The 23912-nt window shown below is 36.6% G+C and overlaps 18 protein-coding genes across 18 annotated transcripts; 9 read left to right on the top strand and 9 right to left on the bottom strand.

The window, feature by feature from the left end:
* Positions 1–45: 45 nt before the first annotated feature.
* On the top strand, positions 46–618 carry IMP1 (endopeptidase catalytic subunit; the record flags this gene model as incomplete). Its single annotated transcript, XM_062953880.1, has 1 exon — positions 46–618. The coding sequence occupies one exon, from the start codon at positions 46–48 to the stop codon at positions 616–618; it is 573 nt and encodes a 190-aa protein (XP_062810639.1).
* A 71-nt stretch (positions 619–689) lies between these two features.
* Positions 690–1526, bottom strand: PRCAT00003917001 (dolichyl-diphosphooligosaccharide-protein glycotransferase; the record flags this gene model as incomplete). Its single annotated transcript, XM_062953879.1, has 1 exon — positions 690–1526. One exon carries the CDS (start codon positions 1524–1526, stop codon positions 690–692), a length of 837 nt encoding a protein of 278 aa, XP_062810638.1.
* Positions 1527–1732: 206 nt separating this feature from the next.
* On the bottom strand, positions 1733–1975 carry PRCAT00003916001 (uncharacterized protein; the record flags this gene model as incomplete). Its single annotated transcript, XM_062953878.1, has 1 exon — positions 1733–1975. The coding sequence occupies one exon, from the start codon at positions 1973–1975 to the stop codon at positions 1733–1735; it is 243 nt and encodes an 80-aa protein (XP_062810637.1).
* A 599-nt stretch (positions 1976–2574) lies between these two features.
* Positions 2575–2904, bottom strand: PRCAT00003915001 (uncharacterized protein; the record flags this gene model as incomplete). Its single annotated transcript, XM_062953877.1, has 1 exon — positions 2575–2904. The coding sequence occupies one exon, from the start codon at positions 2902–2904 to the stop codon at positions 2575–2577; it is 330 nt and encodes a 109-aa protein (XP_062810636.1).
* A 73-nt stretch (positions 2905–2977) lies between these two features.
* Positions 2978–3232, top strand: PRCAT00003914001 (uncharacterized protein; the record flags this gene model as incomplete). The annotated part of the gene is made up of 1 exon (XM_062953875.1): positions 2978–3232. One exon carries the CDS (start codon positions 2978–2980, stop codon positions 3230–3232), a length of 255 nt encoding a protein of 84 aa, XP_062810635.1.
* Positions 3233–3571: 339 nt separating this feature from the next.
* PRCAT00003913001 (uncharacterized protein) lies at positions 3572–4069 on the top strand (the record flags this gene model as incomplete). The annotated part of the gene is made up of 1 exon (XM_062953874.1): positions 3572–4069. The coding sequence occupies one exon, from the start codon at positions 3572–3574 to the stop codon at positions 4067–4069; it is 498 nt and encodes a 165-aa protein (XP_062810634.1).
* A 22-nt stretch (positions 4070–4091) lies between these two features.
* MED17 (Med17p) lies at positions 4092–5831 on the bottom strand (the record flags this gene model as incomplete). The annotated part of the gene is made up of 1 exon (XM_062953873.1): positions 4092–5831. The coding sequence occupies one exon, from the start codon at positions 5829–5831 to the stop codon at positions 4092–4094; it is 1740 nt and encodes a 579-aa protein (XP_062810633.1).
* Positions 5832–6028: 197 nt separating this feature from the next.
* On the bottom strand, positions 6029–7507 carry RPN3 (proteasome regulatory particle lid subunit; the record flags this gene model as incomplete). Its single annotated transcript, XM_062953872.1, has 1 exon — positions 6029–7507. The coding sequence occupies one exon, from the start codon at positions 7505–7507 to the stop codon at positions 6029–6031; it is 1479 nt and encodes a 492-aa protein (XP_062810632.1).
* A 235-nt stretch (positions 7508–7742) lies between these two features.
* Positions 7743–8288, top strand: PRCAT00003910001 (uncharacterized protein; the record flags this gene model as incomplete). The annotated part of the gene is made up of 1 exon (XM_062953871.1): positions 7743–8288. One exon carries the CDS (start codon positions 7743–7745, stop codon positions 8286–8288), a length of 546 nt encoding a protein of 181 aa, XP_062810631.1.
* Positions 8289–8499: 211 nt separating this feature from the next.
* YPT1 (Rab family GTPase) lies at positions 8500–9123 on the bottom strand (the record flags this gene model as incomplete). Its single annotated transcript, XM_062953870.1, has 1 exon — positions 8500–9123. One exon carries the CDS (start codon positions 9121–9123, stop codon positions 8500–8502), a length of 624 nt encoding a protein of 207 aa, XP_062810630.1.
* A 434-nt stretch (positions 9124–9557) lies between these two features.
* PRCAT00003908001 (uncharacterized protein) lies at positions 9558–10427 on the bottom strand (the record flags this gene model as incomplete). Its single annotated transcript, XM_062953869.1, has 1 exon — positions 9558–10427. One exon carries the CDS (start codon positions 10425–10427, stop codon positions 9558–9560), a length of 870 nt encoding a protein of 289 aa, XP_062810629.1.
* Positions 10428–10655: 228 nt separating this feature from the next.
* ADO1 (adenosine kinase) lies at positions 10656–11702 on the top strand (the record flags this gene model as incomplete). The annotated part of the gene is made up of 1 exon (XM_062953868.1): positions 10656–11702. One exon carries the CDS (start codon positions 10656–10658, stop codon positions 11700–11702), a length of 1047 nt encoding a protein of 348 aa, XP_062810628.1.
* A 342-nt stretch (positions 11703–12044) lies between these two features.
* POL5 (DNA-directed DNA polymerase) lies at positions 12045–15203 on the top strand (the record flags this gene model as incomplete). Its single annotated transcript, XM_062953867.1, has 1 exon — positions 12045–15203. One exon carries the CDS (start codon positions 12045–12047, stop codon positions 15201–15203), a length of 3159 nt encoding a protein of 1052 aa, XP_062810627.1.
* A 197-nt stretch (positions 15204–15400) lies between these two features.
* On the top strand, positions 15401–15586 carry PRCAT00003905001 (uncharacterized protein; the record flags this gene model as incomplete). The annotated part of the gene is made up of 1 exon (XM_062953866.1): positions 15401–15586. The coding sequence occupies one exon, from the start codon at positions 15401–15403 to the stop codon at positions 15584–15586; it is 186 nt and encodes a 61-aa protein (XP_062810626.1).
* Positions 15587–15845: 259 nt separating this feature from the next.
* Positions 15846–18347, bottom strand: MDL2 (Mdl2p; the record flags this gene model as incomplete). Its single annotated transcript, XM_062953864.1, has 1 exon — positions 15846–18347. The coding sequence occupies one exon, from the start codon at positions 18345–18347 to the stop codon at positions 15846–15848; it is 2502 nt and encodes an 833-aa protein (XP_062810625.1).
* Positions 18348–18596: 249 nt separating this feature from the next.
* PRCAT00003903001 (dipeptidyl-peptidase III) lies at positions 18597–20672 on the bottom strand (the record flags this gene model as incomplete). The annotated part of the gene is made up of 1 exon (XM_062953863.1): positions 18597–20672. One exon carries the CDS (start codon positions 20670–20672, stop codon positions 18597–18599), a length of 2076 nt encoding a protein of 691 aa, XP_062810624.1.
* Positions 20673–20888: 216 nt separating this feature from the next.
* On the top strand, positions 20889–21893 carry PRCAT00003902001 (uncharacterized protein; the record flags this gene model as incomplete). Its single annotated transcript, XM_062953862.1, has 1 exon — positions 20889–21893. The coding sequence occupies one exon, from the start codon at positions 20889–20891 to the stop codon at positions 21891–21893; it is 1005 nt and encodes a 334-aa protein (XP_062810623.1).
* A 291-nt stretch (positions 21894–22184) lies between these two features.
* Positions 22185–23810, top strand: PBP2 (Pbp2p; the record flags this gene model as incomplete). The annotated part of the gene is made up of 1 exon (XM_062953861.1): positions 22185–23810. The coding sequence occupies one exon, from the start codon at positions 22185–22187 to the stop codon at positions 23808–23810; it is 1626 nt and encodes a 541-aa protein (XP_062810622.1).
* Between the last annotated feature and the right edge of the window lie 102 nt (positions 23811–23912).

The following is a 23912-nucleotide window of genomic DNA, read 5'->3' as shown; positions in this document are numbered from 1 at the left end:
AACTTAAAACGCGAGCGGTACTGAAGAATTTATCTTGCTACTATCATGCCTTTACCAGATACTTTAAGGTTCTTAGGATTGACTCTATCTTGGACTTTAAGAGCTGGGTGCTTACTACATGTGCTTCATGAGCATGCTTATGAGTTCACAGAGACGAGGGGCGAATCCATGTTACCGACTCTACAGAACCACAATGACTATGTGCATGTAGTAAAGAAATATAAGCTCGGTAGAGGTCTTGATATGGGAGATTGTATTGTTGCAATCAAGCCAAGTGACCCTGACCACAGGGTGTGCAAAAGAATAACGGGTATGCCGGGAGATATTATATTAGTTGATCCATCATCATCTTCGGAATTGACTAATTCAGCTGCAGAAATCATTCAACACGATGGTTACAACAAATTTGTAAGAGTTCCAGAGGGTCATGTATGGTGTACAGGAGATAATCTTTGCCATTCGTTAGACTCTAGGTCATATTCATTTATGCCTATGGCTTTAATAAAAGGAAAAATAATAGCTGCCAACTCTATGGATAAGGGCCTAAAAGACAAAGAAACTGGAAAATACTGGTTTTGGAACTTTAGATGGATTGAAAATAATTTCATCGCCAAATGATCATTGCATTGTTTTACTTCTATATGTGTATATTTTAATTTAGATATAACTCGTTCAAGGGTTTGATCTATTTAAGCCTTTCCTATTTTGCGAAGGGCATACAAATTTCTTAATACTCTCGAGCCGAAGTAAATAGCTGGAATAACGAGAATAGAACCATGAAATAAAGTTTTAAAAATTGACTCGTACAAGTAATACTTTATGACAATTAGTTCAAACCCAACTAGAGTGAGTATGAAACTAGCATTGTAAATGATTTGGGTTGTAGAAAAAGACTTGAAATTTGCAAATATATTGATACCAACAAAGATGATCCAACTTGCAAACAAACCTATGAATAATAAAAGTGCTCCCCAAATGAAAAATGCAGGAACCAAAGGGTTCACAGTTTCGGTTTCTTTCTTGAATTCATGATGAATCTCGGGTTTCAATCCAAATTGTGATTCAAATTCGTATTTACTGGTGGATTGAAATTCTTCAGAAGGACGTATCTCTGTAAGGAACTTGTACAAGTTAGGACTTGAAGTTGAATCGCCAATTATTAAATTGAGAAATAATGTATCTTTAATTTTCAATACCTCTGGAATCTTACTAGCTGCTATCACCAAAGATAATTTGTTTTCCTTCAGCAGAAAGGAAGGCACGTATGAGGCATCCAATCCTTTCCCATTTCCCAATGTTACGACAACTTGATGTGGTGCTTCAGTAACCTGTTCTTTCAAAACAAACTCTATTTCGATTTTATCTTTATGTGACAAAATTGGTAGCTGCTTGAGTTCTTGAGTCTCGATTTCTCCAAAATGTACAACATCAGAATTGATTTTTACAAACCCTTCAGAGATCGAGTAAGCGAACGCATATGATATAAATTGGTACAAGGCGATGAAAACTGTCGATTTCAATCTCATGTTGGATAGTTGTGATGATAGCTCCCCTAATATTTAGTATGACAGATAATACGTGGTCGAAATCTCGTAGATTGAAAAAATCCTACCTTACACAAAAGTTATTAAGCTCAAAAACGCCATATATTAAAGGTGATCTTGATCAAATTTAATATTTGTACAAAGAATAATATAGTCAATGATATTAACTAGAGAGTATTGAGGTAGTATTATTTGAGGTCCTGCGAAAGAGGAGGTGTAGAATTCAGGTTTCCGGTAAGCTGCTCGTTTGATTCTCTATCGTGAGGTTCAAGTAAGGGACTAGTTTCAAAATGACAGTCTTCAACGACATCTGTTGGTTTGTGCAGCCTGCTTTGTTTTATATAATGGTTTAGGTCTTTGCTGACTGGCTCCCTGCTTTTTTCTACATTGAATTTTGTAGACTCCTTTTGATGTTCAGTTCCAATCAACATTTTTGCAATCGATTCATCTTGCCGATCAGCCTTGATCAATTGAGGCTTTTTAACGCCATAGCTTAGACCAGTTTTAGGCTTTGGAAACTTATCAGCAATATCTCTTAATTTCGCATTGAACAGCTTGCCCTCATTTGAAACTAAGGAATCATAGACTTTCCCTTGAGGAGATGAAATCAAGAAAGATATTAGTAAGAATGTTCCCCCAATGATTATGGCAAACAACAGGAGGGGGACTAAAAATATTGCTAGAAATGGTTAGTATAGATCGTATGTCAAAAGTTAGGACTACTTACAAATAATGAAAAATGCAATCAAAGAGGCCACACTGAGAAGTGCTATGGCAATTGAAGAAATCCCAAACATAGACGATAATATTATTAAGACCACAATTAAGAAGGGGAAAAATAAAACCGAAAGGATCTGAAACAACTGTTAGTAGATGCTTTATAATAATATAATTAAGAAAAATACTCACTGGAATATAGATGATTCTGTATTTCAGTGTCTCGATAACAGAATTAACAAACTTCCCTATATTCTTCTTTATAAGATATACTGCTTTTATTGTGAATCTAGCTTGGTTAGTAGTAATTCTTCTATCGAATTATTTTACTGCAAACGTACGTTATCACTTGAGGTCCGAATGGCAACTTCTCTGTAATCGTAACACTAATATCAATCACGCTATAAACTAGAGAGCCTATCAAGTGGGAAATGCTTTCTATCGCCTTAGACTTCAAACTTCTTTCCCTCGGTGGTTTTGTTGTTCTTTTATGACGAGCTTTATCCAGTTTCCTATTTTGCAGCTTCTTTTGTGTAGACTCGAAATCACTCTCTTTTCCTTTATATTTAAGGTTGTTTCTAAACTTTCTGTTACTTGGAGGCTTGCTATATGGCGTTATATTTGAAGCTTTCTCTGAAGCCATATTTAATTGATAAGATATATGGTATGTACTATTGTTTCACTTCAATGGAAAATGGTTGTAAAAGTTATATTAAATGAATATTTGTAAATACACAACGAAAAGAAATTACCAAAGCAACTGCCACATTCTGAAAGTTCACTACAGAAGAGCACATGGAGATAACAGCATCCATGAAAAACATCTTGCTCTCAATACCCCCAACGAATGCATGAAATTTTATACAGAAGTATTTAGGGAAGCAAACCAGTTTTACAGGTCAATTAAATACGGCTGTTATGAACAATTACAGGGCGAGTATGGAAAACGAAGGTTCAACTATAATCCTTAACTATTTTTCCCAAATCCACGGATTGTTGTCTATCTTGTTCTCTCAATTTTTTCGTTTCTATATCTACAGCTTCCATTCTTGTTCATTCTTTGATGCCATCTTTTTGTTAAAAGAGCTTTCACTCTATGAAAAGATGTAGCTCTAATCAAATACAACGTAGCCATGGCACCTTATATAAGGGAAGCTATTGAGTACACTAACCATTCTTTAATCTAAAGATTTTGCAATTTTGGCCAACCTACCAAACTTCTTTGCCGTCAAACGCGCTTTAAGACATGAAAAAAAATGTGATGCAGCTTTCTTTATAGCCCGAAGAAAGAGTTGGTTGAAAGATCTAAAATGCAATTCTTAACCGCAAAATCTTTGTTGTATGTTCGTGTCATCCTCTTACTGGTGATTTCTTTCCTTTTAGTCAAGGATCCGGAAAGCTTAAGTACCTATGGTTTTATATTACTTCTCGGGAAAGCCATGCAAGTTAAGCTTACCATATTAGATCCTAGTAATCCTTTGATTGGGGTTTTGGTTACCATAATTGGCACATCTGCAATAAGTGACTTAATTCCATTGTTAGCAGACAATATTGACTACTTTGAGACTGTCGTACCCACCAGGCTAACTGGGTTCTTTTTATTGGCAAGTTTTTCCTATTTGGCAGAAAGTCAATACTTCAGCACCAGTTTAGTTTTCACGTATGCCTTCTTTGAAATTTGGATTAACTTCTTAATATTCAACAATTTGAGAGATGAGAAGTATTACAGATTGAAGAAGTTTGTTGAAGAGAATGCAGAAGAGATCCAGGAGTTGGAGAGTAGGAAGGTTGTACCCATTGTCGATTAGTATATTTTCTAAATAGATATCGTTACAGATTAATGAAATTCACAATCGGCCATTTCAAGCAATCTTCAAGATCATTAATATCATTGAGGTTTAATTGTAAAACATTTGTACCATTGATATTAGTTTTAAGATCATCCAAAGACTTGAATCTCGTAATATTAAGCTTCAAGATAATGTTGACGAAAAGCTCACTTGTTGTTACTTCAAGTTTTACATTCAAGCATTCTTCACTTCCCAACTTCTTGATGGTAAGATCGAAAACAGATAGAGGTATATCAACAGCCTTTTGAAACGCATTGCGGGTTCTTTTAGAAAGGTTGACAAACTTGTCGTTGATGAGCTCAATCTGAACACTCTCCTTGAATTCGCTCTCTGTTTGCTTTATCATATCTCCTATGCGGTTTAAATAGCCTTCGTGTCTGATTATTCCTAAAAATGGCCTAAGTATCAATGGATGTGAATTGAATTGCTTCCATTTAGTGAATGCCGTAGGAACCTTTTGTCTCAAAGCTAAGTTATACTCATAAAAACAGCATAACATAAGTTTCATATATTTCAACATTAGCTGTGCTCTTATATTATTTTTTGAGGAGTCCTCATTGATATTTTGATAATAATTATTTAACTCGTCTTCATTATTTTCGTCGTACACAATTGACTCTAATTCAATAATATCATTGTTTAACTCTATTATTATTTTATTTGATATTATTGAAACGTTGTAACTTATGAGCAATTGTGCTTCCCTAATCAAATGATAAAACAAATCCTCTTCAAATAAAAAGAATCTTGCCTTCTCTATGTCATTGATTACTTTGAACTTACTCTGATCAAATTTTTTCTCAAATATGGACTGACCGGTAACCATATAATCATCATCAATTTTACTAAGAATCTTTATCCTCAAATATTTGTAGATCTTCTGCATCGGCTTTAAAGTGCTTGAAGAGATTGGATTGAAGGTGATTTCGTGGGTATTTCCATTTTGACGTAAAATGGCCAATCCTTTGTCATGAAAGCTAGATCCAGAGTCTCCGTAGCCATATCTTATACCGACAACCCTCAGGCCACTCAAGGGATCTTTCGTACTAAATAATACTTCATCATTACTGAGAACTTGAATTATCATATCCCAATACTGTTTCTCGTTTGATGTCTCTTCCCTCACCCTCTCACTGGCATCTGTAAAAGACACGATGACTTTACTAATAGCATTTCGCTTTAACCCCTGTCCAATTTTTGCTTCATTAGAGTACTTAAGCGGTGTTGTTACTTCCGAACTATCTTCTATCTGTAGTCTGTCCAGACTTAAAGATCCCAAGGGTACATTCTTGGAGAGATGAGGAGAAATCGTAGACTTTCCAATATTAGGACTAGCAATAGATATCAATAATGATACTAGATCCATTGATAAGGATGTTTCGTTCAATGCTGAGCCAATGCTCCTCGCAAGCTCTTGTCTTTGTTGTTGAAAAGTTTCAATAGTTGCTGTATCAACTATATTACTTTTTTCATTTCCCAGCTCTTGTTCATCTTCTTTTACATCGTCTCCTTTTTTTGGATTATCTATTTCCTTCTGTAAAGATTCCTCTGATATGTTCAAAAACGAGGACCTTTCTATTAAAATTCTAGGAATAATCTCAGTAAGTTCAAGGCTGTCCCTATCACTTAAGTTAGTAATGGAGCTTTGAGGAAAGCATAATTTACTAAGGTCAAATAACTTACTCATCTTGTATGAAAGGGTCTTTGTAAAACTCGCCATAGAAATCAGAGTTTAAATTCAATTGCATCCTTGTATTGGTGTTTACTTCTCTATTTCTTTGGTTTCCAAATTTCACATATTCCGATTTTAAAGAGATAACCAAAAAAGCTCAAAATTTGAAATTAGAACTACACTAACTTTACATATTTACAAAATAACCTCTATCGTATCATTAATGCATTTGAATGAACTATAAACTAATCCATAAAATCATCTAAATCACCATCCTCTATAGCTTTTAATAAATCTATCTCATCTTCCTTCGATTCGAGACTCTTTTGATTTAAGTCTTCCTTGTTATTGTCTTCACTAGGATATCTCATGGACTTAACGCTATCGTTGTATAAAGCCAAGCAAAATCTGATTCTTTGATCGAGCTCATTCTGCGGAAGTTTGGTTGAATAGATGTCAAGTAATTCCTTGGACTTCATAAAACCTCTTTCATGATTCAAATTGGCTTCTATAACCCCGTCCCTAATTGATTTCGATACTATATACTCCGTCGATTCTTCAGAATCCAAATGCAACTTAATACAAATATCCTTCAAAGAAATTTTGGAATACGCTAAGGAAATGATTCGGATTCCTGTTTTGATAACATTTTGACGCAATCTCAACACTAAGGTATAATTGTCGTCCTTTTTGAAATAAGGCTCATATTTAGATAATGTGTCAACAAAAAGCTTTAAATCACCTTGTCTCACAGCTTTTGTTAAAGAAAGATAAGGCTCGAAATTGCCAGCCTGTGTTTTGAAAGTATTCAATTCAGGAATATCACCCATCAATAATTCAATGATAATGCTCAATTTCGTGGCACTTTGAATGAATCCATTAGCCAAGTGAGTTTGAGGTGCTTTTCTAATAGCTGCAATGACATATTCATGAGCGGTTGAATAGTCCAATTGAATGGCACTAATACGAGCAAGATAGTAATAATGCCTTGCTACCAACGCATTACCTGCATTTTCAGGAAATTCTACTTTTTCCACCAAGTTTGATGCCTGATTGACATCGTGAGTCAATAAATAATTTCTCAGCAACAAAGTAATGATAGATGCAGTAGTTTCAGTATCGTGTCGCAAAGTAGCAGTCCTTAAAGCATCATATAGAGCAGGACGAAGGGATTGCAAATCATTGGTCAATTCGCTTGTCCTGGCTACATAAAACCACAACTTCGCTTGAATGAAATCCAAAGTTCTTTTGTTATACGATTTCACTAGACTTATCACCTTTTTGTTGAATGTGGCCAAGTCGGATAATTTTTTATTATCTAAAAGGTAAATCTGAACAAGCAAATGAATGTATAGATCAATTTCTGGTAGGACTGAATTCCCATTGAGAGTGACAGAACTGTCGACTTCCATAGCCTCATCTTCTTCGACTTTAGAAACTGTTTGTACACTTTCGACTAAGTAACTTCTTTCAGGTAAAGCTTCACGGTAAACTCTATTAAACACCTTATATAATGCATCACCACTTAAGCGTCTCCTCAAGGGCCCCAAATCTCTGAACAATTTGGAGATATAACGATTATCATAATTGGCTGACGCTTTATTCAATAGGGTGAATGATTGAACGATTTCATTTACCAATTTTTCAGTTTCACTTTCGGTTTCAACTTCAGTTCCTGGAACTTCATCATTCTTCATTTCGACGTCCGCCTTCGCTTGTGACATTGTTTCAACTATTTTGTATAGATTGACACTTTCTTGCCGACTAATATCTAGAGAGACATTAGAATCGCTGATGATATGAGAGTGGATCGCACAATATTGCCACCACGCAAAAATGGTCGATTACCCAATTTGGAAGGCACTGGATCAGGATAGAGCTTCTCAAACTTAGATAGCTTTCTTAATGTAAAGCTAGACTATAGCCTTGAATTATTCAACTATCAATTAATTAAACACAATGACAGACATTGATCCCTCCGTTTTTCCTTCCAAACCAGAAACACCTAAGTTGGTCCCTGTTTTTGTGATGAACTTCAAGTTAAAGGAACCAGAACCAGTTTTCTCTAATCCAGAGTTAAGTAAAGCGTTGACCTTAGCGACAGTTGTTAATGGAGAAATCAAGACAGTTAAAAATGAATTGGGCTTGGAATTCGATGTGTCCAGAGTGGTTGGATATGATAACTTGACTAGTGATTTGCATAGAGATGTTACCTTACTAGATTGTAGGTGCTACGGAAGATTGCCTAACGGTAAGGGTGTCTATATCAAGTATCCTGGTGTTGTCCATAATAATGAACCTACAGTCAATGTTCAGCTGGGTAAGACGAAGACCTCAACATTTGAAGAAGGGTATGTAACCTGTAATCCTAGCTTTGAATTTGATGGAGGTATTGAAGATAAGTACAGATGGGTGTTGCGGGAGAATTTTATCGGTAAGGGTAGGTTCGTTAGAGGAAATAGCAATGACTTGTATGTTCAATATTACATATATATCTTACGTTGATGTTTTTTTACGTGCCAAGTATATCTTTTTATATTCAACAATTAGCTACGTCTTCTCTCAAACAAAGATTTATAACATTAAATATATGGACTTGCAACAGAAACTTGGTACTTCTGATAAGAGCCATAGGTGGTGGCTTAAGTACAGCTGAAAAAAAAAATAAGGAACAAGAGGATTATGAAATATCGCTATAAATCACATCTTTTATCATTTAGCAACATGAGTTAGACTGGTTAGAGGTTAATGACTGGCCCCTTAAGTTAACATTAGACTTTGCATTACCTCCGGTTGCTGAACCTGAACCTGCGTTACTGGTCATCTGTGCCTTGATTTGCCTTGCCATCGTGTAAAAAGCTTGTTCAACATTCGTCGAGGATAAAGCAGATGTTTCTAAAAATGGGATGTCTAAGGCATCAGCAAATTCCTTTGCAGCAGTATATTCAACAATTTTCTTGTCAGATAAATCTGCCTTGTTTCCAACTAGTAACTTCATGACGCCACCAGTTGCATACCGATCAATTTCTTGTAACCACTGTTTAACATTATTGAAGGATTCCTGATCTGTGACATCGTAAACAATGATAATACCATGAGCACCACGGTAATATGATGACGTGATAGTTCTAAATCTTTCTTGTCCAGCAGTATCCCAAATCTGCAACTTAATAGTTTTACCGTCCAACTCTATGGTCCTGATCTTGAAATCCACACCAATGGTTGAAATGTAATCGGGAGTATACGTGTCATCAGCGAATCTCAACAACAAGCATGATTTACCGACACCTGAGTCTCCAATCAACAATAGTTTGAATAAGTAGTCGTATTCGTTATTCATGGTAGCAAGTAGAATGTAGCTCAGTAGTTATATGTCTAAACCCTTAAACTATACGATAATTCACGAAGGTAAATAATAATGGTGGCAACAAATGAGTAGATACCCTTGTGTCCGCGTTAAACTATTATAAAATGATTCTATCTATCCCTGTTTATGCTAGTGCAATAAAACCGCTATTTTGAATCTGAAATCTCAAAGCAGCGTAGGTATAAGGTATGTTTAGGTACTAATGAAGTAAGTCAAACAAGTCTTTTGGCTCTTGTTGATTACTATCACGATTAAAAAATTTGTTTCTAAGACTCCTTTTCTGAAGAGCGACTCCATTCTCTGTGAGTTTGACTTCCGTCTGTAAATGTCGCCAGATCATCAAAAGTTCGCACGCGCACTACTTTACAAGGATAAATACTTAAGTAATCTATATTCTTATAATAAAGCTATTGAACTTTCTCAGTAGCGTCATTTGTAAGCTTCTTTGTAGAGTCTGTTCCAGTGAGCTTTTTGTAAGCAATACGTAACATCTTCGAAAACCAGTATACGTTCAATACGTCCAACACAAGATTGAGCCCCAAGATGGAAAGCGGAAGGAAAATGGGAGCTTCAGATCTAACACGGAACATATCATAGGCTATCAATGAAACAGCATAGAACCCCCATGCAATTCTAACAGAGAAAAAAGTGAAAAGCAATAAAAGACCGTTAATTAAAATGGTCTTTTCACTGAAAGTGCCCTGAGGTAACCTGGATGCGAACCAATTAATATTGACAAACGGACTACTCAACTCAAAAAGCAAAAACGCTGGAGCCCAAGGCATGCTATATGGCCTTAAAGCACAGATGAAAACGTAAAGAGCTGCAAATGCGTGAAGTAAAAATCCAATGCCGAAAAGCCGGAAATACTGGACGCAGACCATCAAATCCCACGCAAAGTAGCCAACCGTCATCGAAGAAACAAAACCACCATACGGGGTGTACCCAAAGATAGAGCTGTGAACATCATCAACCCGATTGCTCCAATTTTTGTGGTTCCACATTGGTAAGAGAATGGCTATTGAAATTAAGCATTGCACCATGCCCACAACATGAATATCAAAGTTGATTCTGGTTTTCACGGACAAGTCAGTATACAGCCTTCCAAGATAACGCTTAGAAAACAACGGTGATAGCTTGTTGATCAAGAAGTAAAAAAGAAATGAACCCAACACCTCATGCCAATGTTTGGCGTACAAGTTTGTTGGTTCAGCTGGAAACGGCCGCAATTTCAAGAATATATCTTCTTCAAAGACTGGAAGTATTGAGTTCAACATTATCGCTTTGTAATTACTCCATCAATGGTATTCCCGAATGGCTTGCCAATGGGAATTCAAATGAATGTTTGAATAGTTTGACCGATCCGATCTTAAGAGTCCAAAATCGATTAGAGATACGAACGGTAGTGCTTAAAGCTCAATTCGAAATTTTTCACAGGCTTTCACAATATTCAACGTGTCCAACCACTGGAGAAAGAAACATAAGTTCAACTAACAGTATCAGTTATGAGTTATCCATTAGTATGTTTAGGTAATCCGTTATTGGATTTACAAACCGAAGCAGATGCAGCTTACTTGAAGAAGTACGATCTTAAAGAGAACGATGCGATCTTAGCAGAAGAAAAACACTTCCCAATCTACGAAGAGGTTCTTAAAAAGCCAAACTTGCACATTGTAGCAGGAGGAGCAGCTCAGAACACGGCAAGGGGTGCACAGTACATCTTGCCACCTCACTCTGTAGTCTATTTTGGTGCAGTTGGAAAAGATGTCTATGCTGACAAGTTAATTGAAGCTAACAAGCAATATGGTTTGAGAACTGAGTACCAAGTTCTCGATGATGTTTCTACCGGAAAATGTGCTGTATTACTCAATGGGCCTCACAGATCCTTGGTAACTGATTTGGGAGCTGCAAACCATTTCAAAGCTGCGCATTTAGACAAACCAGAAAACTGGAAGCTTGTCGAAAATGCAAAATTCTTCTACATTGGAGGTTATCATTTGACTGTTAGTCCAGAAGCTATTGCAAAGTTAGGAAAGCATGCAGCTGAACATAACAAAGTCTTTGCATTGAACATTTCTGCTCCATTCATTGCTCAATTCTTCAAGGACCCTCTTGATGCTTCTCTCCCTTATGTTGATTTTGTCATCGCCAACGAGTCGGAGGCTGCTGCTTATGCTGAATCCCACGATTTGAAAGATAAGTCAGATGATGTGGTAGCTATTGCTAAAGAAATCGCCAAGTTACCTAAGGTTAATAAAAAGAGATCGAGAACTGTCATCTTTACTCAAGGTACTCTCCCAACTGTTACCGTTACTTACAATGAGACGTCTAAAGACTTTGAAGTACATGAATATAAAGTGAAGGAATTAGCTCCAGAAAAGCTCAAAGATACCAATGGTGCCGGTGATGCGTTTGCAGCTGGTTTCATTGCCTCGTTAGTGAAAGGAAGCTCTATTCCTGAAGCTGTAAGTGTGGGCCAATGGGCTGCTGCTTTGTCAATACAAGAAGACGGTCCTACATTCCCTTTCCCTAAGCAGACTTATTCTTCTTAGATATGTTTACAAAATCCTGATCCGTGTTTGATACTACATTACTTTAAAGGGTTCATTTCAACATGGGTTCGAATAGGAAGTGAAGAACACTTTCTCTTTATTTTTTTTTTAATTTTCTCTCTTTTTATTGTCCAACTAATAACCAGTTGTGATTGCATGGGTTACGGGTAACTTCTAAGTATATTTATATAAGACAATGATTCAACTTTTTTGTCATAACTGAGAAGAATTGCAATGTAGATACTGAGCAGATGTTAAAGAATATAAAATTTTCACGAAATTTTTTTCAATTTTTTCTTTAAATAGATTAAGATCCCTTTAACAGTGCTAGAGGGTCTAACTATGTCGTCGTTGAAAGATCATTACTATCGATTAGCCTCTGAGGTTAACGATGAGAGAATAGAAGCTGCTTCAGCGTTGTTATCTCTGCTCATCGAGGTTAATCAATCGACCGAGTGGGACTATGCTTTGAATAGATTGATCAAAGGATTGACCACAACGAGGCAGAGTGCACGGTATGGGTTTTCAATGGCACTTACAGAGCTAGTTAGAGAACTTTTATACAGAAAAGACTATGAACTCTCGATGCTTCAGTATCTAGAGCTTGTATTAGCAGCAAGTGAAGTTAAGTCTAATATGAAAGGAAAAGAAGAAAGGGCCGTCTTATTTGGCAGACTCTTTGGTTTGCAAGCATTGCTTAATTCTAAAGTTCTATTTGATGAGTCTTTAGTCTCAAAAGGCGATTTATCGAAGTTTGTTGATGCCTTGATATCGCTTTCCGTTGCCAAAACGTGGTTGAGAGAACCTGCAATGTTTACTTTATGTCAATTCATATCTCTTTTATTGAATACAAGCCTGGAATCCGTTGATCACATATGCTTTGAAATCTTAGAGAAAACTAATAACGAAGGATTGAGCTTAACGACAGAGGGTGTTGCAGTATTTTTGTCTATTCCAAAAGATATAAGAGACATTGCATCAAAGAAGATCAGCTATTCCAATGAGACATGGAAAAATTGGGATCCTTTATCTAGAGGCAACTTAAACTTATTGGCCAAAGTCTTGAAAGAAACTACCGTGGAAGAAGGAATGGATAGTGAAAGGCAAGTAAATCTTTCGAAGCAAAAAGGGAATTGGTCTCCGAGAGTATCATTCGTATGGGATATTATACTTGAAAGATTCATGAACCCTGATGGAGATAAAGAAGAGTTAAGTATAGAGAAGAAGAACAAGAAACGTAAATCTTCGTCTTCAGTGGGGTCTAAAAAACACAAACCAACTGTAACCCACATTTCTTTAAAGGAATTCTGGAAGGTTGTGATTGATGAAACATTCTTTTCAGAGAAATCTTCTCACGAACGCAAGTATTGGGGATTTGTTATATTCAATAGGTTCTTGAATGCTGTTCCTTCAGAAGACATATCATATTTATTCTCTCCTAACCTAATGAGATGTTTAATCAATCAAGTGTCCCAATCATCAAGATTTTTGTATAAAACCGCTAATGGCGTCTTGAACAATATGACTGGAAGGGCTAGAAAGGAATTTCTAAAAGCACCTTCCATTTTATCATGTTTGTTAGACGAATCAAAAGGTGGTTGCTGGAATTTTGATTTCGTTACCAAGACAAAAACAGTGGACAGTTTGATAACTATTCTCGGCCAACAGGATTTAGATAAGGTAAATGGGACTGAGTATTCATTTGCTTTATTGCAGATCAAAGATATATTGTTTAAAGAAATATATAACGCTTTGTCCGACCTGTCAGATGATTCTTCAGTTGACGAGGAGCCACTTGCAAAGAAAGCAAATGACCATAGACTTAAATGGTTCTTAGACAAAGTCTTACTACTTACGAGAAGTATAAAGTCTTCAATTTCTAAAAGTGATTTCGATTGCACCGGTTATTTTGAAGACGTCTTAAAATTATTGATTAAATTATCCTTTTTCAAGAAGAGATCCAACAGCAGGGTTTCTTTGAATTTTCAGAGCTTTGCACAGGAAAAGATAAACTCATGCTTAGCCGAAATTATCAACACCCAGCACAAAAAAACATCCTGGCCTTATTACTGCATTTCTTGTATCAGTAAGTTGGAAGGTTCTGAGAAATATGAGAGTGTCTTGACTTTTGATGATGAATTACAAATGGTCAAAGATGAAACACTCAAATTATTGGACTCTATTCTAGACTTACGAAAGTCCACCAAAAATTCAACCAGAATAAACCAGCTTTATTGCTTCGAAATTTTATTTTCGATGGTTTTATTACTTTTTTACATGGGCGATGAAGAAGCTATTCTGGTTTTAGAGGAAGTGAAGCTTTGTTTTGAGAGCCTTTTCACTGTTGGTGAAGATGAGGAAAATATCGACTCATCTATTGTGCTTGTTGAAATTATATTGTCATTTGTATCTAAGAAATCCAATCTTTTGAAGAAGCTTTCGTTTACTATTTGGGAAACTTTCCTTTGTACTCCAGATGAAAATGGGAAATTGCAGATATCAGAGAAAGGTCTTCAATTGTTATACGATGTTTTGACAGCAAGAGAAAATTTGGACGGGCTTAAGGCTTTGTTTGATACAGAGGATAATTTCACCGAAGAAGGAAACGAAAACGACAAGCTCGAAGAGGATGATGATGTTGATGATGACTCTCAAAGTGCTTCTCAAAGAGATTCGGGTGACGATGACTCTGAATCGAATGATGATCTCTCTGATGACAGCGATGAAGATACCGCCGATGCTGAAGATGCCAGCGAAGTAAATGTGATTGAAAAGGAGACCAATTTGAAATTAGCAAAGGCTCTAGGAATTCCTGAACACTCTGGAGAAGTCAAGTTTGATGAATTAAGCTCTCTGGATGAAGAATCAGGAGAAGAGTCCGACATGGATGATGATGATATGATGGCAATGGACGAGCAGCTATCCAAGATATTTAAGGAGAGGCAAGATGCTCTCTCTCAGATAACATCAGGAAACCAAAAAAAAGCAGAGGCAGTAGAAGCAAAAGAACAAGTCATTTTATTTAAAAATAGAGTATTGGATTTGCTAGAAATATTCGTGAAACTGGCACCCAACTCTCATCTCAATTTGACAATGATAAAACCATTACTTGTCTGTATCCGCCTAACTTTAGACAAGAATATTGGCGCAAAAGCACACAAGCTTTTGAAAACCAGGATAAGTAAAACCAAAATCACAGATGCTCATTTTAATAGCGCAGCTGAACAAAACTCTTTTCAAACAAGCTTGCTTGAATTGGTTGAATGGATTCAGTCAGAATTAGTCTCATCTAAAGCATCAAATCAGTCCCTTAATGCAGCAAGTAGTCAAGCTTGTATCATAGTATCAAAGAATTTGGTAAGTCTTGATCCGTTATACCTCGACCAAATCGTTGATATCTATTGCATATTTATGAAAAAGTGGGCTCTAAACAGCAAAGCCAAGATTCAACCGACTTTCCTTTATGATTTTATCAATTGGTTGAGCTCTAAAAGATCATAAGATTATCTGTACATAAGATCAGGTGAGCTCTTTGTTAACGTTAATGCTGTAATATACCCTAGAATTTAAAATGTGTAAATATCAGTACCACGACCTTTCTCCAATCAACTGAAGGTTTCAATTGCCCGACATCGACTTATATATGATTTACGAACTTAATAATTTTTATAGTATTAGAGCAAGAAGTTATAATCATTATGTCTGCCTACAAACAAGCTGGTATTTCATTAAACAAGGCCTTGGCTCTTTCTGCTAAGGCATTAAGGTCAGCTTTAAAGCCGGAATTCAAGGCAGCTGCTGAAAAAAGAGGAACCTGTGAAGCTAAAGTAGCTAAGTTCGAAAATGGTGAAGCAACCGAAGCAGTTCCTTTGAACAAGGCCTAATTGAGCAAACAGATACTTAGTGATGGCAATAAATTTCTCTAAAGAAGAAAACGACCGAATGATAGAGCAATCTCAACTTATTGTGATCATCAAAGTCAATATCTAGGGTAGTTAAACGGATCCTATTCGACAAAAAGGGCAACTGATAAATAAATACATAAATGAATAAATAAAACAATAAATAAATTGTGTCTTAGAATGTAATGATGAGGTAGGAAGGATCGTACCAAAGGACGTATTTACAAGATTATATAGTTTATCATGAAGAACGAGCTTGTGGTCGCTCTGTGGTTTCGTCAACGTCTTCCGGAGCAGTTTCCGGGATAGGCTCAGGTTCTTCCAAAATGTCCTCTCTTTCAGACTCTTCAAGTCTTTGCGATAATTGATCTATAAGGACCCTTTTTGACTCCAATGATAAGTTGTCCATTAAAGATCTGACTCTTTCTATTTCATCCTCTTCTTTTTGACGATTCTCTATGGTTTTAACCTTTTCTTCTAGTCTTTCCTTTTCACCGTCTTCTTCAGGTGTTGTATTATTTTCTGATGATTGTGCCGATTCATCCAACAATTTCGATAATTCTGATCCTGGATTACTAAATAATTCCACAAACCTTCCTTGTTCGACGACCTTTCCTTTCTTACCTAAGACTATGACGAATTCAGATTTGGAGATCGTCGATAATCTGTGAGCGATAGCGATAATTGTCATGCTACCACCCGATGTTAGACGCTTTAACGTTTCATTAATTAATTTTTCCAGCTGGGAGTCTAAAGCAGAAGTAGCCTCGTCTAAAATTAAAATAGAAGGTTTTTTAATTAAAGCTCTTGCGATTGCAATTCTTTGTTTTTGGCCACCTGAAAGAGATGCGCCTCGAGATCCTATAATAGTATCATACTGATCTGGAAATGACATGATGAAATCATGACAATTGGCTTCTCTGGCCACATTCATAATGTCGTCCATTGTTAACAGTCTAACCTGGGATGGTGTCAAGCCATACACGATATTCTCCAAGATACTTCCTGATAAAAGAATAGGTTCTTGTTGAACAATTCCTATTACGGATCTTCTCAAATCACGTATTTGGAAATCATTGACATTCTGTCCACCAATAAGTATCTCTCCGGAATTAATATTATAAAACCGCAATAATAAGGAAGCTATCGTTGATTTTCCGCATCCGGAAGGAGCAACGAAGCAGGTATTAGAAGAAGGTGGCACTTTAAAGCTACAGCCGTCGAAAATCTTATCGTATGGGCGTGTGGGGTAACTGAAAACCACATCTTTGAACTCAATCCCATTACCTAGCAGAGGAGGTACCCTTTTACCCTTCACAGGTTCGACAGAATCGCCATGGTCAATCAAATCGAACAACTTTACACCTGCACCAGATCCCTTCATTAATTCCATATAAGTAGTTGTTAAACTGTAAAGAGCCAGATTGAATAATTCTGAATACATTGTAAATGCAACCACATCACCAGTTGTCATTTGTCCATGTAAAATCAAATAGACACCAATTGCTATACATGACAAATAACCAGTATGGTATAAACTATAGATTGAAACCAGGTAATTCGATTGAGCGAGTGCTTCTTGCCTTGCAACATTAACCACGTTTCTCAAACGGTTGGAGTACTTTCTTAATTCCTTCTGTTCGCCAGTGAATGCTTGGATTAACTTAACTGAGTTGAGGGTTTCCTCACTGACTTTCGTTAAACCAGCAGTGGCATTCTGCAACTTGGTTGATAAAGCTCGAATCTTTTCACCATACCAAACAGAACCGAAAGTAATCGGAGGAGAAATTAATAACATTACACCGAATAACATTGGGTTAATAGAAAACATCATATATGAGCTTATGATACCAAACAACAAATTTTTCAAACCATCTGGTAAATTATTCGTAATTGATCTCGACACAACATAAGCATCACTGGATAATCTTGAAATCAAGTCTCCGACTTTATACTTTTCTTGATCATAAAACCTTGAATCATGCCTCAATAAATGTTTCATGACCCTGAGTCTTAACCTTGCAACTAATCTTTCACCAAGCACTTTCAAAACCCAAATTCTGGCCCAGAAACATACCGCACTCACACACATAAATGGAACCATGACAGCAAATACTGTCGAGTACTTGTAGCCCCATATCAAAAGAGTTCCGTCGGCATCTGTTTCATGACCATTAAATGCATCTATAGCAGCACCAACTAGCTTGACTGAAGTCGTAGGATATAAAACTGCAAAAAATATAAAGGCCAAAGCATAAAGAAAAAGTTTGAGATCGGGCCTTCCTAACTTTAGAATTCTTACGATAGTCCGAAGATTCTCTCTAAAGCTTTTCTTATTCTTGGCTAGAGCTTGTTGATCTCTCTTTCTGATCTCCCTCTTCCTCTCCTGTGTTACTTGCAAATGATCTTGTAAGGAATTTGGATCTTTTAATCGTTCTTGAATGCTATTTTTGAGAGTGTCTTTGTCTTTGATATTGTCCACAGAATTTGAGTGAATTTTCATAAATCTAGAAGAATTTGTCAAGCGGCGAACTTGACAAGTCAAACTATACTTTGAATAGATATAGCCATTTCTGGAATATGTGTTCAAACCCCTTCGATACAAGTTCTTATCTCGTAAGTTTAAATACCTATGAAATATAACACTCTGATTGATTGACGAACCGGGAAAGCTCCGAGCATGTCCAATATTGACACCAATTTGAACAAAGCTCAACCGGGCTTTCAGATTTGAAAGCAACATAGATTATTAATCCACTATATCTATTACACGGCGTAGAGTCCAATACCTTAAGTCAATTATGGTGCTCTAAATATCAACTATAGAATCGTATTGTTCATTAAAGTGAAATAAGTTTCTTGACGATCTTCACGTGCAAGTAAGATGCACTATCAAGGATGTAAACTGCAATACAAAAATGTAGATAGCAAATACCTAATACTAAGATAACTACTTTCTAAGTTTCTATATATGATTAGGTTAAGGAATTCTTCAGACTCCTCTGTTGAAATAGCTTTCAATCATACCAACTTCACTTTCATCATACTCGTGGATCTCGACTGCGTTACCGCCACTAAGATGGGTATTAGCTTGTATCAATTGCTTTCTAGGTAGCTTTTTCTTAAGCACTACCTCCCTGAAACGACTATACTCATCTGTAACATTCGTAGCATCATTATAAAAGGCTACACCCTCCTTTACATTTGCAGTTGATTTATAAACATGAAGTTTATTCAAATAATCCCCGAGTGCATCAACAGCAGCAGTTTGGAGTTTGCTGAAGTCAAAAGCTATCTCCAAGTCCTCGTAGTCCTTTTCATCTCTATAAGAAAATGAACATACACCAGCGCTTATTAAGCATTTCAAGATACTGAATCGAGCTTGCATGTGAGGTTGTCCCCATTTTCTAGAGGACGGGTCCCAAAATTCCAAGCTTAAAAGTCCAGCGCGACACATAAGAACAGTTCCAATTTTCATAATCTGTTCCTGGGAGTCAGTTGCTATAATCCCAAAAATAGGTAAGACTTTTAAGGGGTACTTTAAGATAAGATATAAAGCAACGAGTTCTGCACGACATTCTTCAAAGGAACCAGAAGTTGTTCCGAATAAAGATGACCAAGTATCAGTCGGCTTGTAGTAAGTTTTAGAATCTAATATATCTTTGTCAAAATTGAAATGGCCTGGTGAGGTCTCTTGTAACAATTTACCTGAACCATGGCCCAATAATTCATGTAATCCAACTTGAACTTCAAATGCATCATCTCTCCATTTACGAAAAGGATCCTGTAAAGATTTAGATATAAAAGTTATGACTTCTTCCTTTCTAGGTTTCTTAGGGTTTGCTGATAAAACATTTCCTAACGAGACATTCTTAAAACCATAATTTAACCGAACATCATCATAATTTGGGATATTGATACCGGCAGGTATTCCAGATCCCGCAAAGGTTAAAACTTCCAAAGAGGTGAAATCTGGTGGAGTGAATGTGTCCTTTTCGTAAACTTTATCCCAAGGTAAATAGGAGATTAATTCCGTAGCATTCTTAACTAATGTAGAAAACTTCGCAGTTCTATCTTGGTTTACCATGGCGACCAAACCTTCCCATTCCCCACGGACACCAGAAGGGTCTCTATAAGTCTCTATGAATCCTATATTGGACTCAACTTGTGGACCCATGTCTTTCACCCATTCAATTTGAGACTTTTTGTGCGCATTCATTGAACCAGTCTCAAATGCTTCAATATAATACCTGACAAGATTCCTCTCTGTATCGTTTGCAGCATATTCTTTTGCCTTTTTCAAATTTTCAACTATTTCTTTAAATTCTTTGTGGTGATCACCAAATTTGAACTTCAATTCTTTGCCATTCAGAAATTTTATTGGTTCATCTGGATAATAGCCTGTTTTATTATCTGTTCTCGAACTGGCGACATGAACAACGAATTTTGTTCCAGAAACCTTCTCCACTCTAGTATTTTCTGGCATAATACCTTTATTGGCCAATGCGCTATTAACTTCGTCAACCTCCTCTTTCGTAATTATATTATCACCAATATAGTAACTTGAGACATGTCCACTTTCTGGCCATCCCAATAATTGAACTGTTGTATCGTACAACGGACCTTCGATTCTCTTATAAAGTTGAATAACCTTTCCACTAGGCACTGCTCTCACGAATTGTTCAAATTCATCAGAACTTAGTCTGGGGATAAACTTTTTATCACCAAAGGATTTAAAATTACCTAAATTTGATAAAAATTGTGAAGCGTATTCCAAGTATTGACGGATTGCCTCTTCGTTATCAAATCTGCCAGATAACGCTTGTACGTACTCTTCTTGACATGTAGGTTCACCCAACGCCGCATGAATATTCAAAATTAAGTCATATATGTCTTCGCTTTCCTTCGATACAGATCTTAATACTACTCTTGTTCCCCAATGAGAAGCTCTCGAAAGATAATGAGCATATAACTTGGCATCTTGTGTGGGCAATTGTTCAAAGTGCCTTTTAGCGCTCAATAAAACAATTGGAGCCTCAGAATCTGCAAGCAAAGTGTTACTTGACATGGTTGTATATAAGCTTTAAAACTGGGTTTAACTCAAGCAATTAGCAGGACCAATATCGTTCTTCTAAAGAGTGTATTTGCCTCCACAATTTCGTGAATAGATTAATGTCGTTTTATTTTAATGTCGTTCCTTGATAGCCAAAATGTCCCATTCATACGTTTCAAGTTATATATAACCTGCTGAGAAAGAGGATAAGCATCGATCACACGTTTGTTGATGGCTAAGGTAAAATTCGAAGATACGCCTCAAGAAAAGGGTGCCTCTTTGAGGGTAGAACCAAATGACGACCTTGATGATAAAGAAAAAAACAACGAAGATTATGATGAAGAAGAAGATGATGACTATGATCCAAACAAAGTAAGACTAGAAGGTGATGAGCAAGAAAGCGACGACGATGACGACATGGACAAAGAATCAGTTCCAGACTATTCAAATATTGAAACTTCAATTACTCAAGTGAAAACTAGGAGTCAAAGAATTCAAGAGGATGAGTTAGCCAAGGATTTCAAACGAGGTATAATACGAACGGAGTCAGGTTTAGTAAAGGCCACGGATAGTGGTTTAGATTTAGACGCTATGTTTAATGACATGAAAAGTTCAACATCTTCGAGAGATGTTAGTGGCTGGAAAAAAGCCATACTGCATTCTGATTCAGAGCAGTCATCCGAATCACCATCGTTAGTAAATGAGAGCAATGAGGAGCAAAAGAAACCACTAGGAGATGAGAATAAAATAAGAATAGAGTCGTCGTATCTGTTTGCTGGAAAGCTTATTACTGAGTCTAAGCTCGTAGACGCGAACTCTGCGGAGGCAAAGGCCTATCTAAATTCTACAAATGTTTTAACCAATGGATCACGTAACAATCTCGCTGTGAAACGGTCATCTGTCTCTATCATGAGGTGTATACCAGGATCTGAATCAGACGAGCCGGTAGAGCTCAAGATTAAGCTTAAACGACCATCCTTGATTGATAAATTTTTATCTACCCAAAATAATAAGAAACAGAAGTTATCTACTTTGGAAAAGTCACGTCTTGATTGGGCAAGCTTCGTTGATAGGAAGAAAATAAAGGATGAACTTTCCATAGGAAATAAGGCCGGATACTTAGACAAACAGGATTTCTTGGGCAGGTTACAGGACAAAAGAGATGTACATTATCAAAAAGCTAAAGATGAAGATCGCCAAAGACGTTGGAAGCTACAACAACAACAAATTCAATAATAATATCCTCTCTTTTCTTCTATAGGGACATATATATATATAGTTAAAGTGTATTGATGGTGGGTTATCACCATAAGGAAAAGTGACACAAAACCTCTTTTTGACCATGAAAATTTCTTCTAATAAATTCTCAAATAATGTGCATAGAGTGTTTGATTATTCAAATTTATAGACTAATTATAAGAATTTTGAACTGTGCAGCTATTTCTTGATTTCTTTGTAAAGTGAAGAAGAAGATCAATCAAGGAAATTGATAGAGTGAAAGACTAAGATATCAATAAATTGCCAAAGATGTCGACGAATAGCAACATTTTGAAACGTAAGAATGAAGATTTGGAGTCGACATCGGATGACCAACTTAACAAGAGAGTTGCGTTGGATAGCGAGCAGCTCGCAATAAGTGAAAAACAAGAAGAAGAAGCTCAGACAGCGCCAATTATAGGAAGTGCCAATGGATCGATAGATTTAACTGATGGCGCTCACGAAGAAGAGAGCTCAGAGGAACAAGAAAACGTACAAAGTGAAACACAGAGTCATGGCACAGAAGAACCGAAAATTCAATCCCAAGATCTTCAGAATGAGGTAAAGGAAACACAAGAAGTAATACCTGACTTGCAAGAAACTTATCAACCGAAAAATGATAGCGACTTGCAAGAACAAGTTCCAGAAGCCGGCAAAGATGATACTTACTTTAATGATGGGCAATACGACCAAGATTATAACGATGGGGATGATGACCAATTTTCAAAAGCGACCTCCAATCACAGAGAGAAGGAGAGTGACCCTACTTATGTACAGTTTCGTATGTATTGTCCTGTGAAAGAAGCTAGCTGTATTGTCGGCAAGAAAGGAGAGAAAATAAATCACATCAGAGATAAGGCTAATGTCAGGATTAATGTAAGTGAAAATTTGAAAAATGTTCCAGAAAGAATCGTTCTGGTAAGAGGAGCAGCCGAGAATGTGGCAAGAGCCTTTGGATTAATCGCACGTACGATTTTAGAGGAGCCTGAAGACGAACCAGCTTCCATGTTAAGCAAACAATACAACCTTAAAGTCTTGGTTCCACACCCAATGGTTGGCTTCATTATCGGAAAGCAAGGTAGCAAATTTAGAGAGATTGAAGAAAATTCAGCTGCAAAATTAAAAGCTGCCGAACAACCACTTCCTTACTCTACTGATAGAATTCTTTCAATTACGGGTGTAGGTGATGCTATTCATATTGCTGTTTATTATATTTCTCAAGTGATGATAGAGCATAAAGACTGTTTAAAGAAAAATAAAATTGTATACTATAACCCTGCAAACTACCATCATACAAATTTAAGTACTAACATGATGAACATGTCTATGATGCCATCAAATTCCAACATGATGTTAATGGGCGGTAACTCTACAAATCCATTACTTATGCAAGGCGTGAAAGATAATACCTCTAGTAGTCCCTATGCACAGCAACAAAAGCAACCTTATAATTTTCAAATGATGTTTCAACCATCAGCACACCCTCAACAACAATATGCTAGCCCTGTGAGTGCTACTACGAGTCTCAATGTACCTCCACAGACTCAATATACTGACGAGCATGGTAATACAATGATTGGCGATGTAATCACAAGCCCCCCTGTTCAAGTAGGGCCAAACCCAGATAAATTTAACGAAGATATATTTGTCGCTAACTCAAGCATTGGCTCTGTCATTGGAAAAGGAGGAAACAATATAAAGCATATTAGGGAAAATAGTGGTTGTACTTATGTCAAAATTGAACCTGACAAAAACCAATCTATTATGGTTGGTGGAAGAGGCTTGACAAATATTAGGAAGCTCACCTTGACGGGATCATTAAGTTCGATACAGACAGCCATCTTTTTGATTAACCAAAGAATAGGGGCTGATAAGGAGAGGAATAATATTCATTAAAACTTCAAGTAGTTTAATAATATAAGTTAGGCTAGAATGTTAAACGCTAATCAATCTTATTCCGCTTCTTTCTTTTCGGTATATCTTCATTAAAACTACAGT

Source organism: Priceomyces carsonii (genome assembly GCF_900007245.1).
Source record: "Priceomyces carsonii strain CBS4050 genome assembly, scaffold: Debaryomyces_carsonii_scaffold_4, whole genome shotgun sequence".
Taxonomy (NCBI): Eukaryota; Fungi; Ascomycota; class Pichiomycetes; order Serinales; family Debaryomycetaceae; genus Priceomyces; species Priceomyces carsonii.
This window is presented reverse-complemented; position numbering and strand designations above follow the sequence as displayed.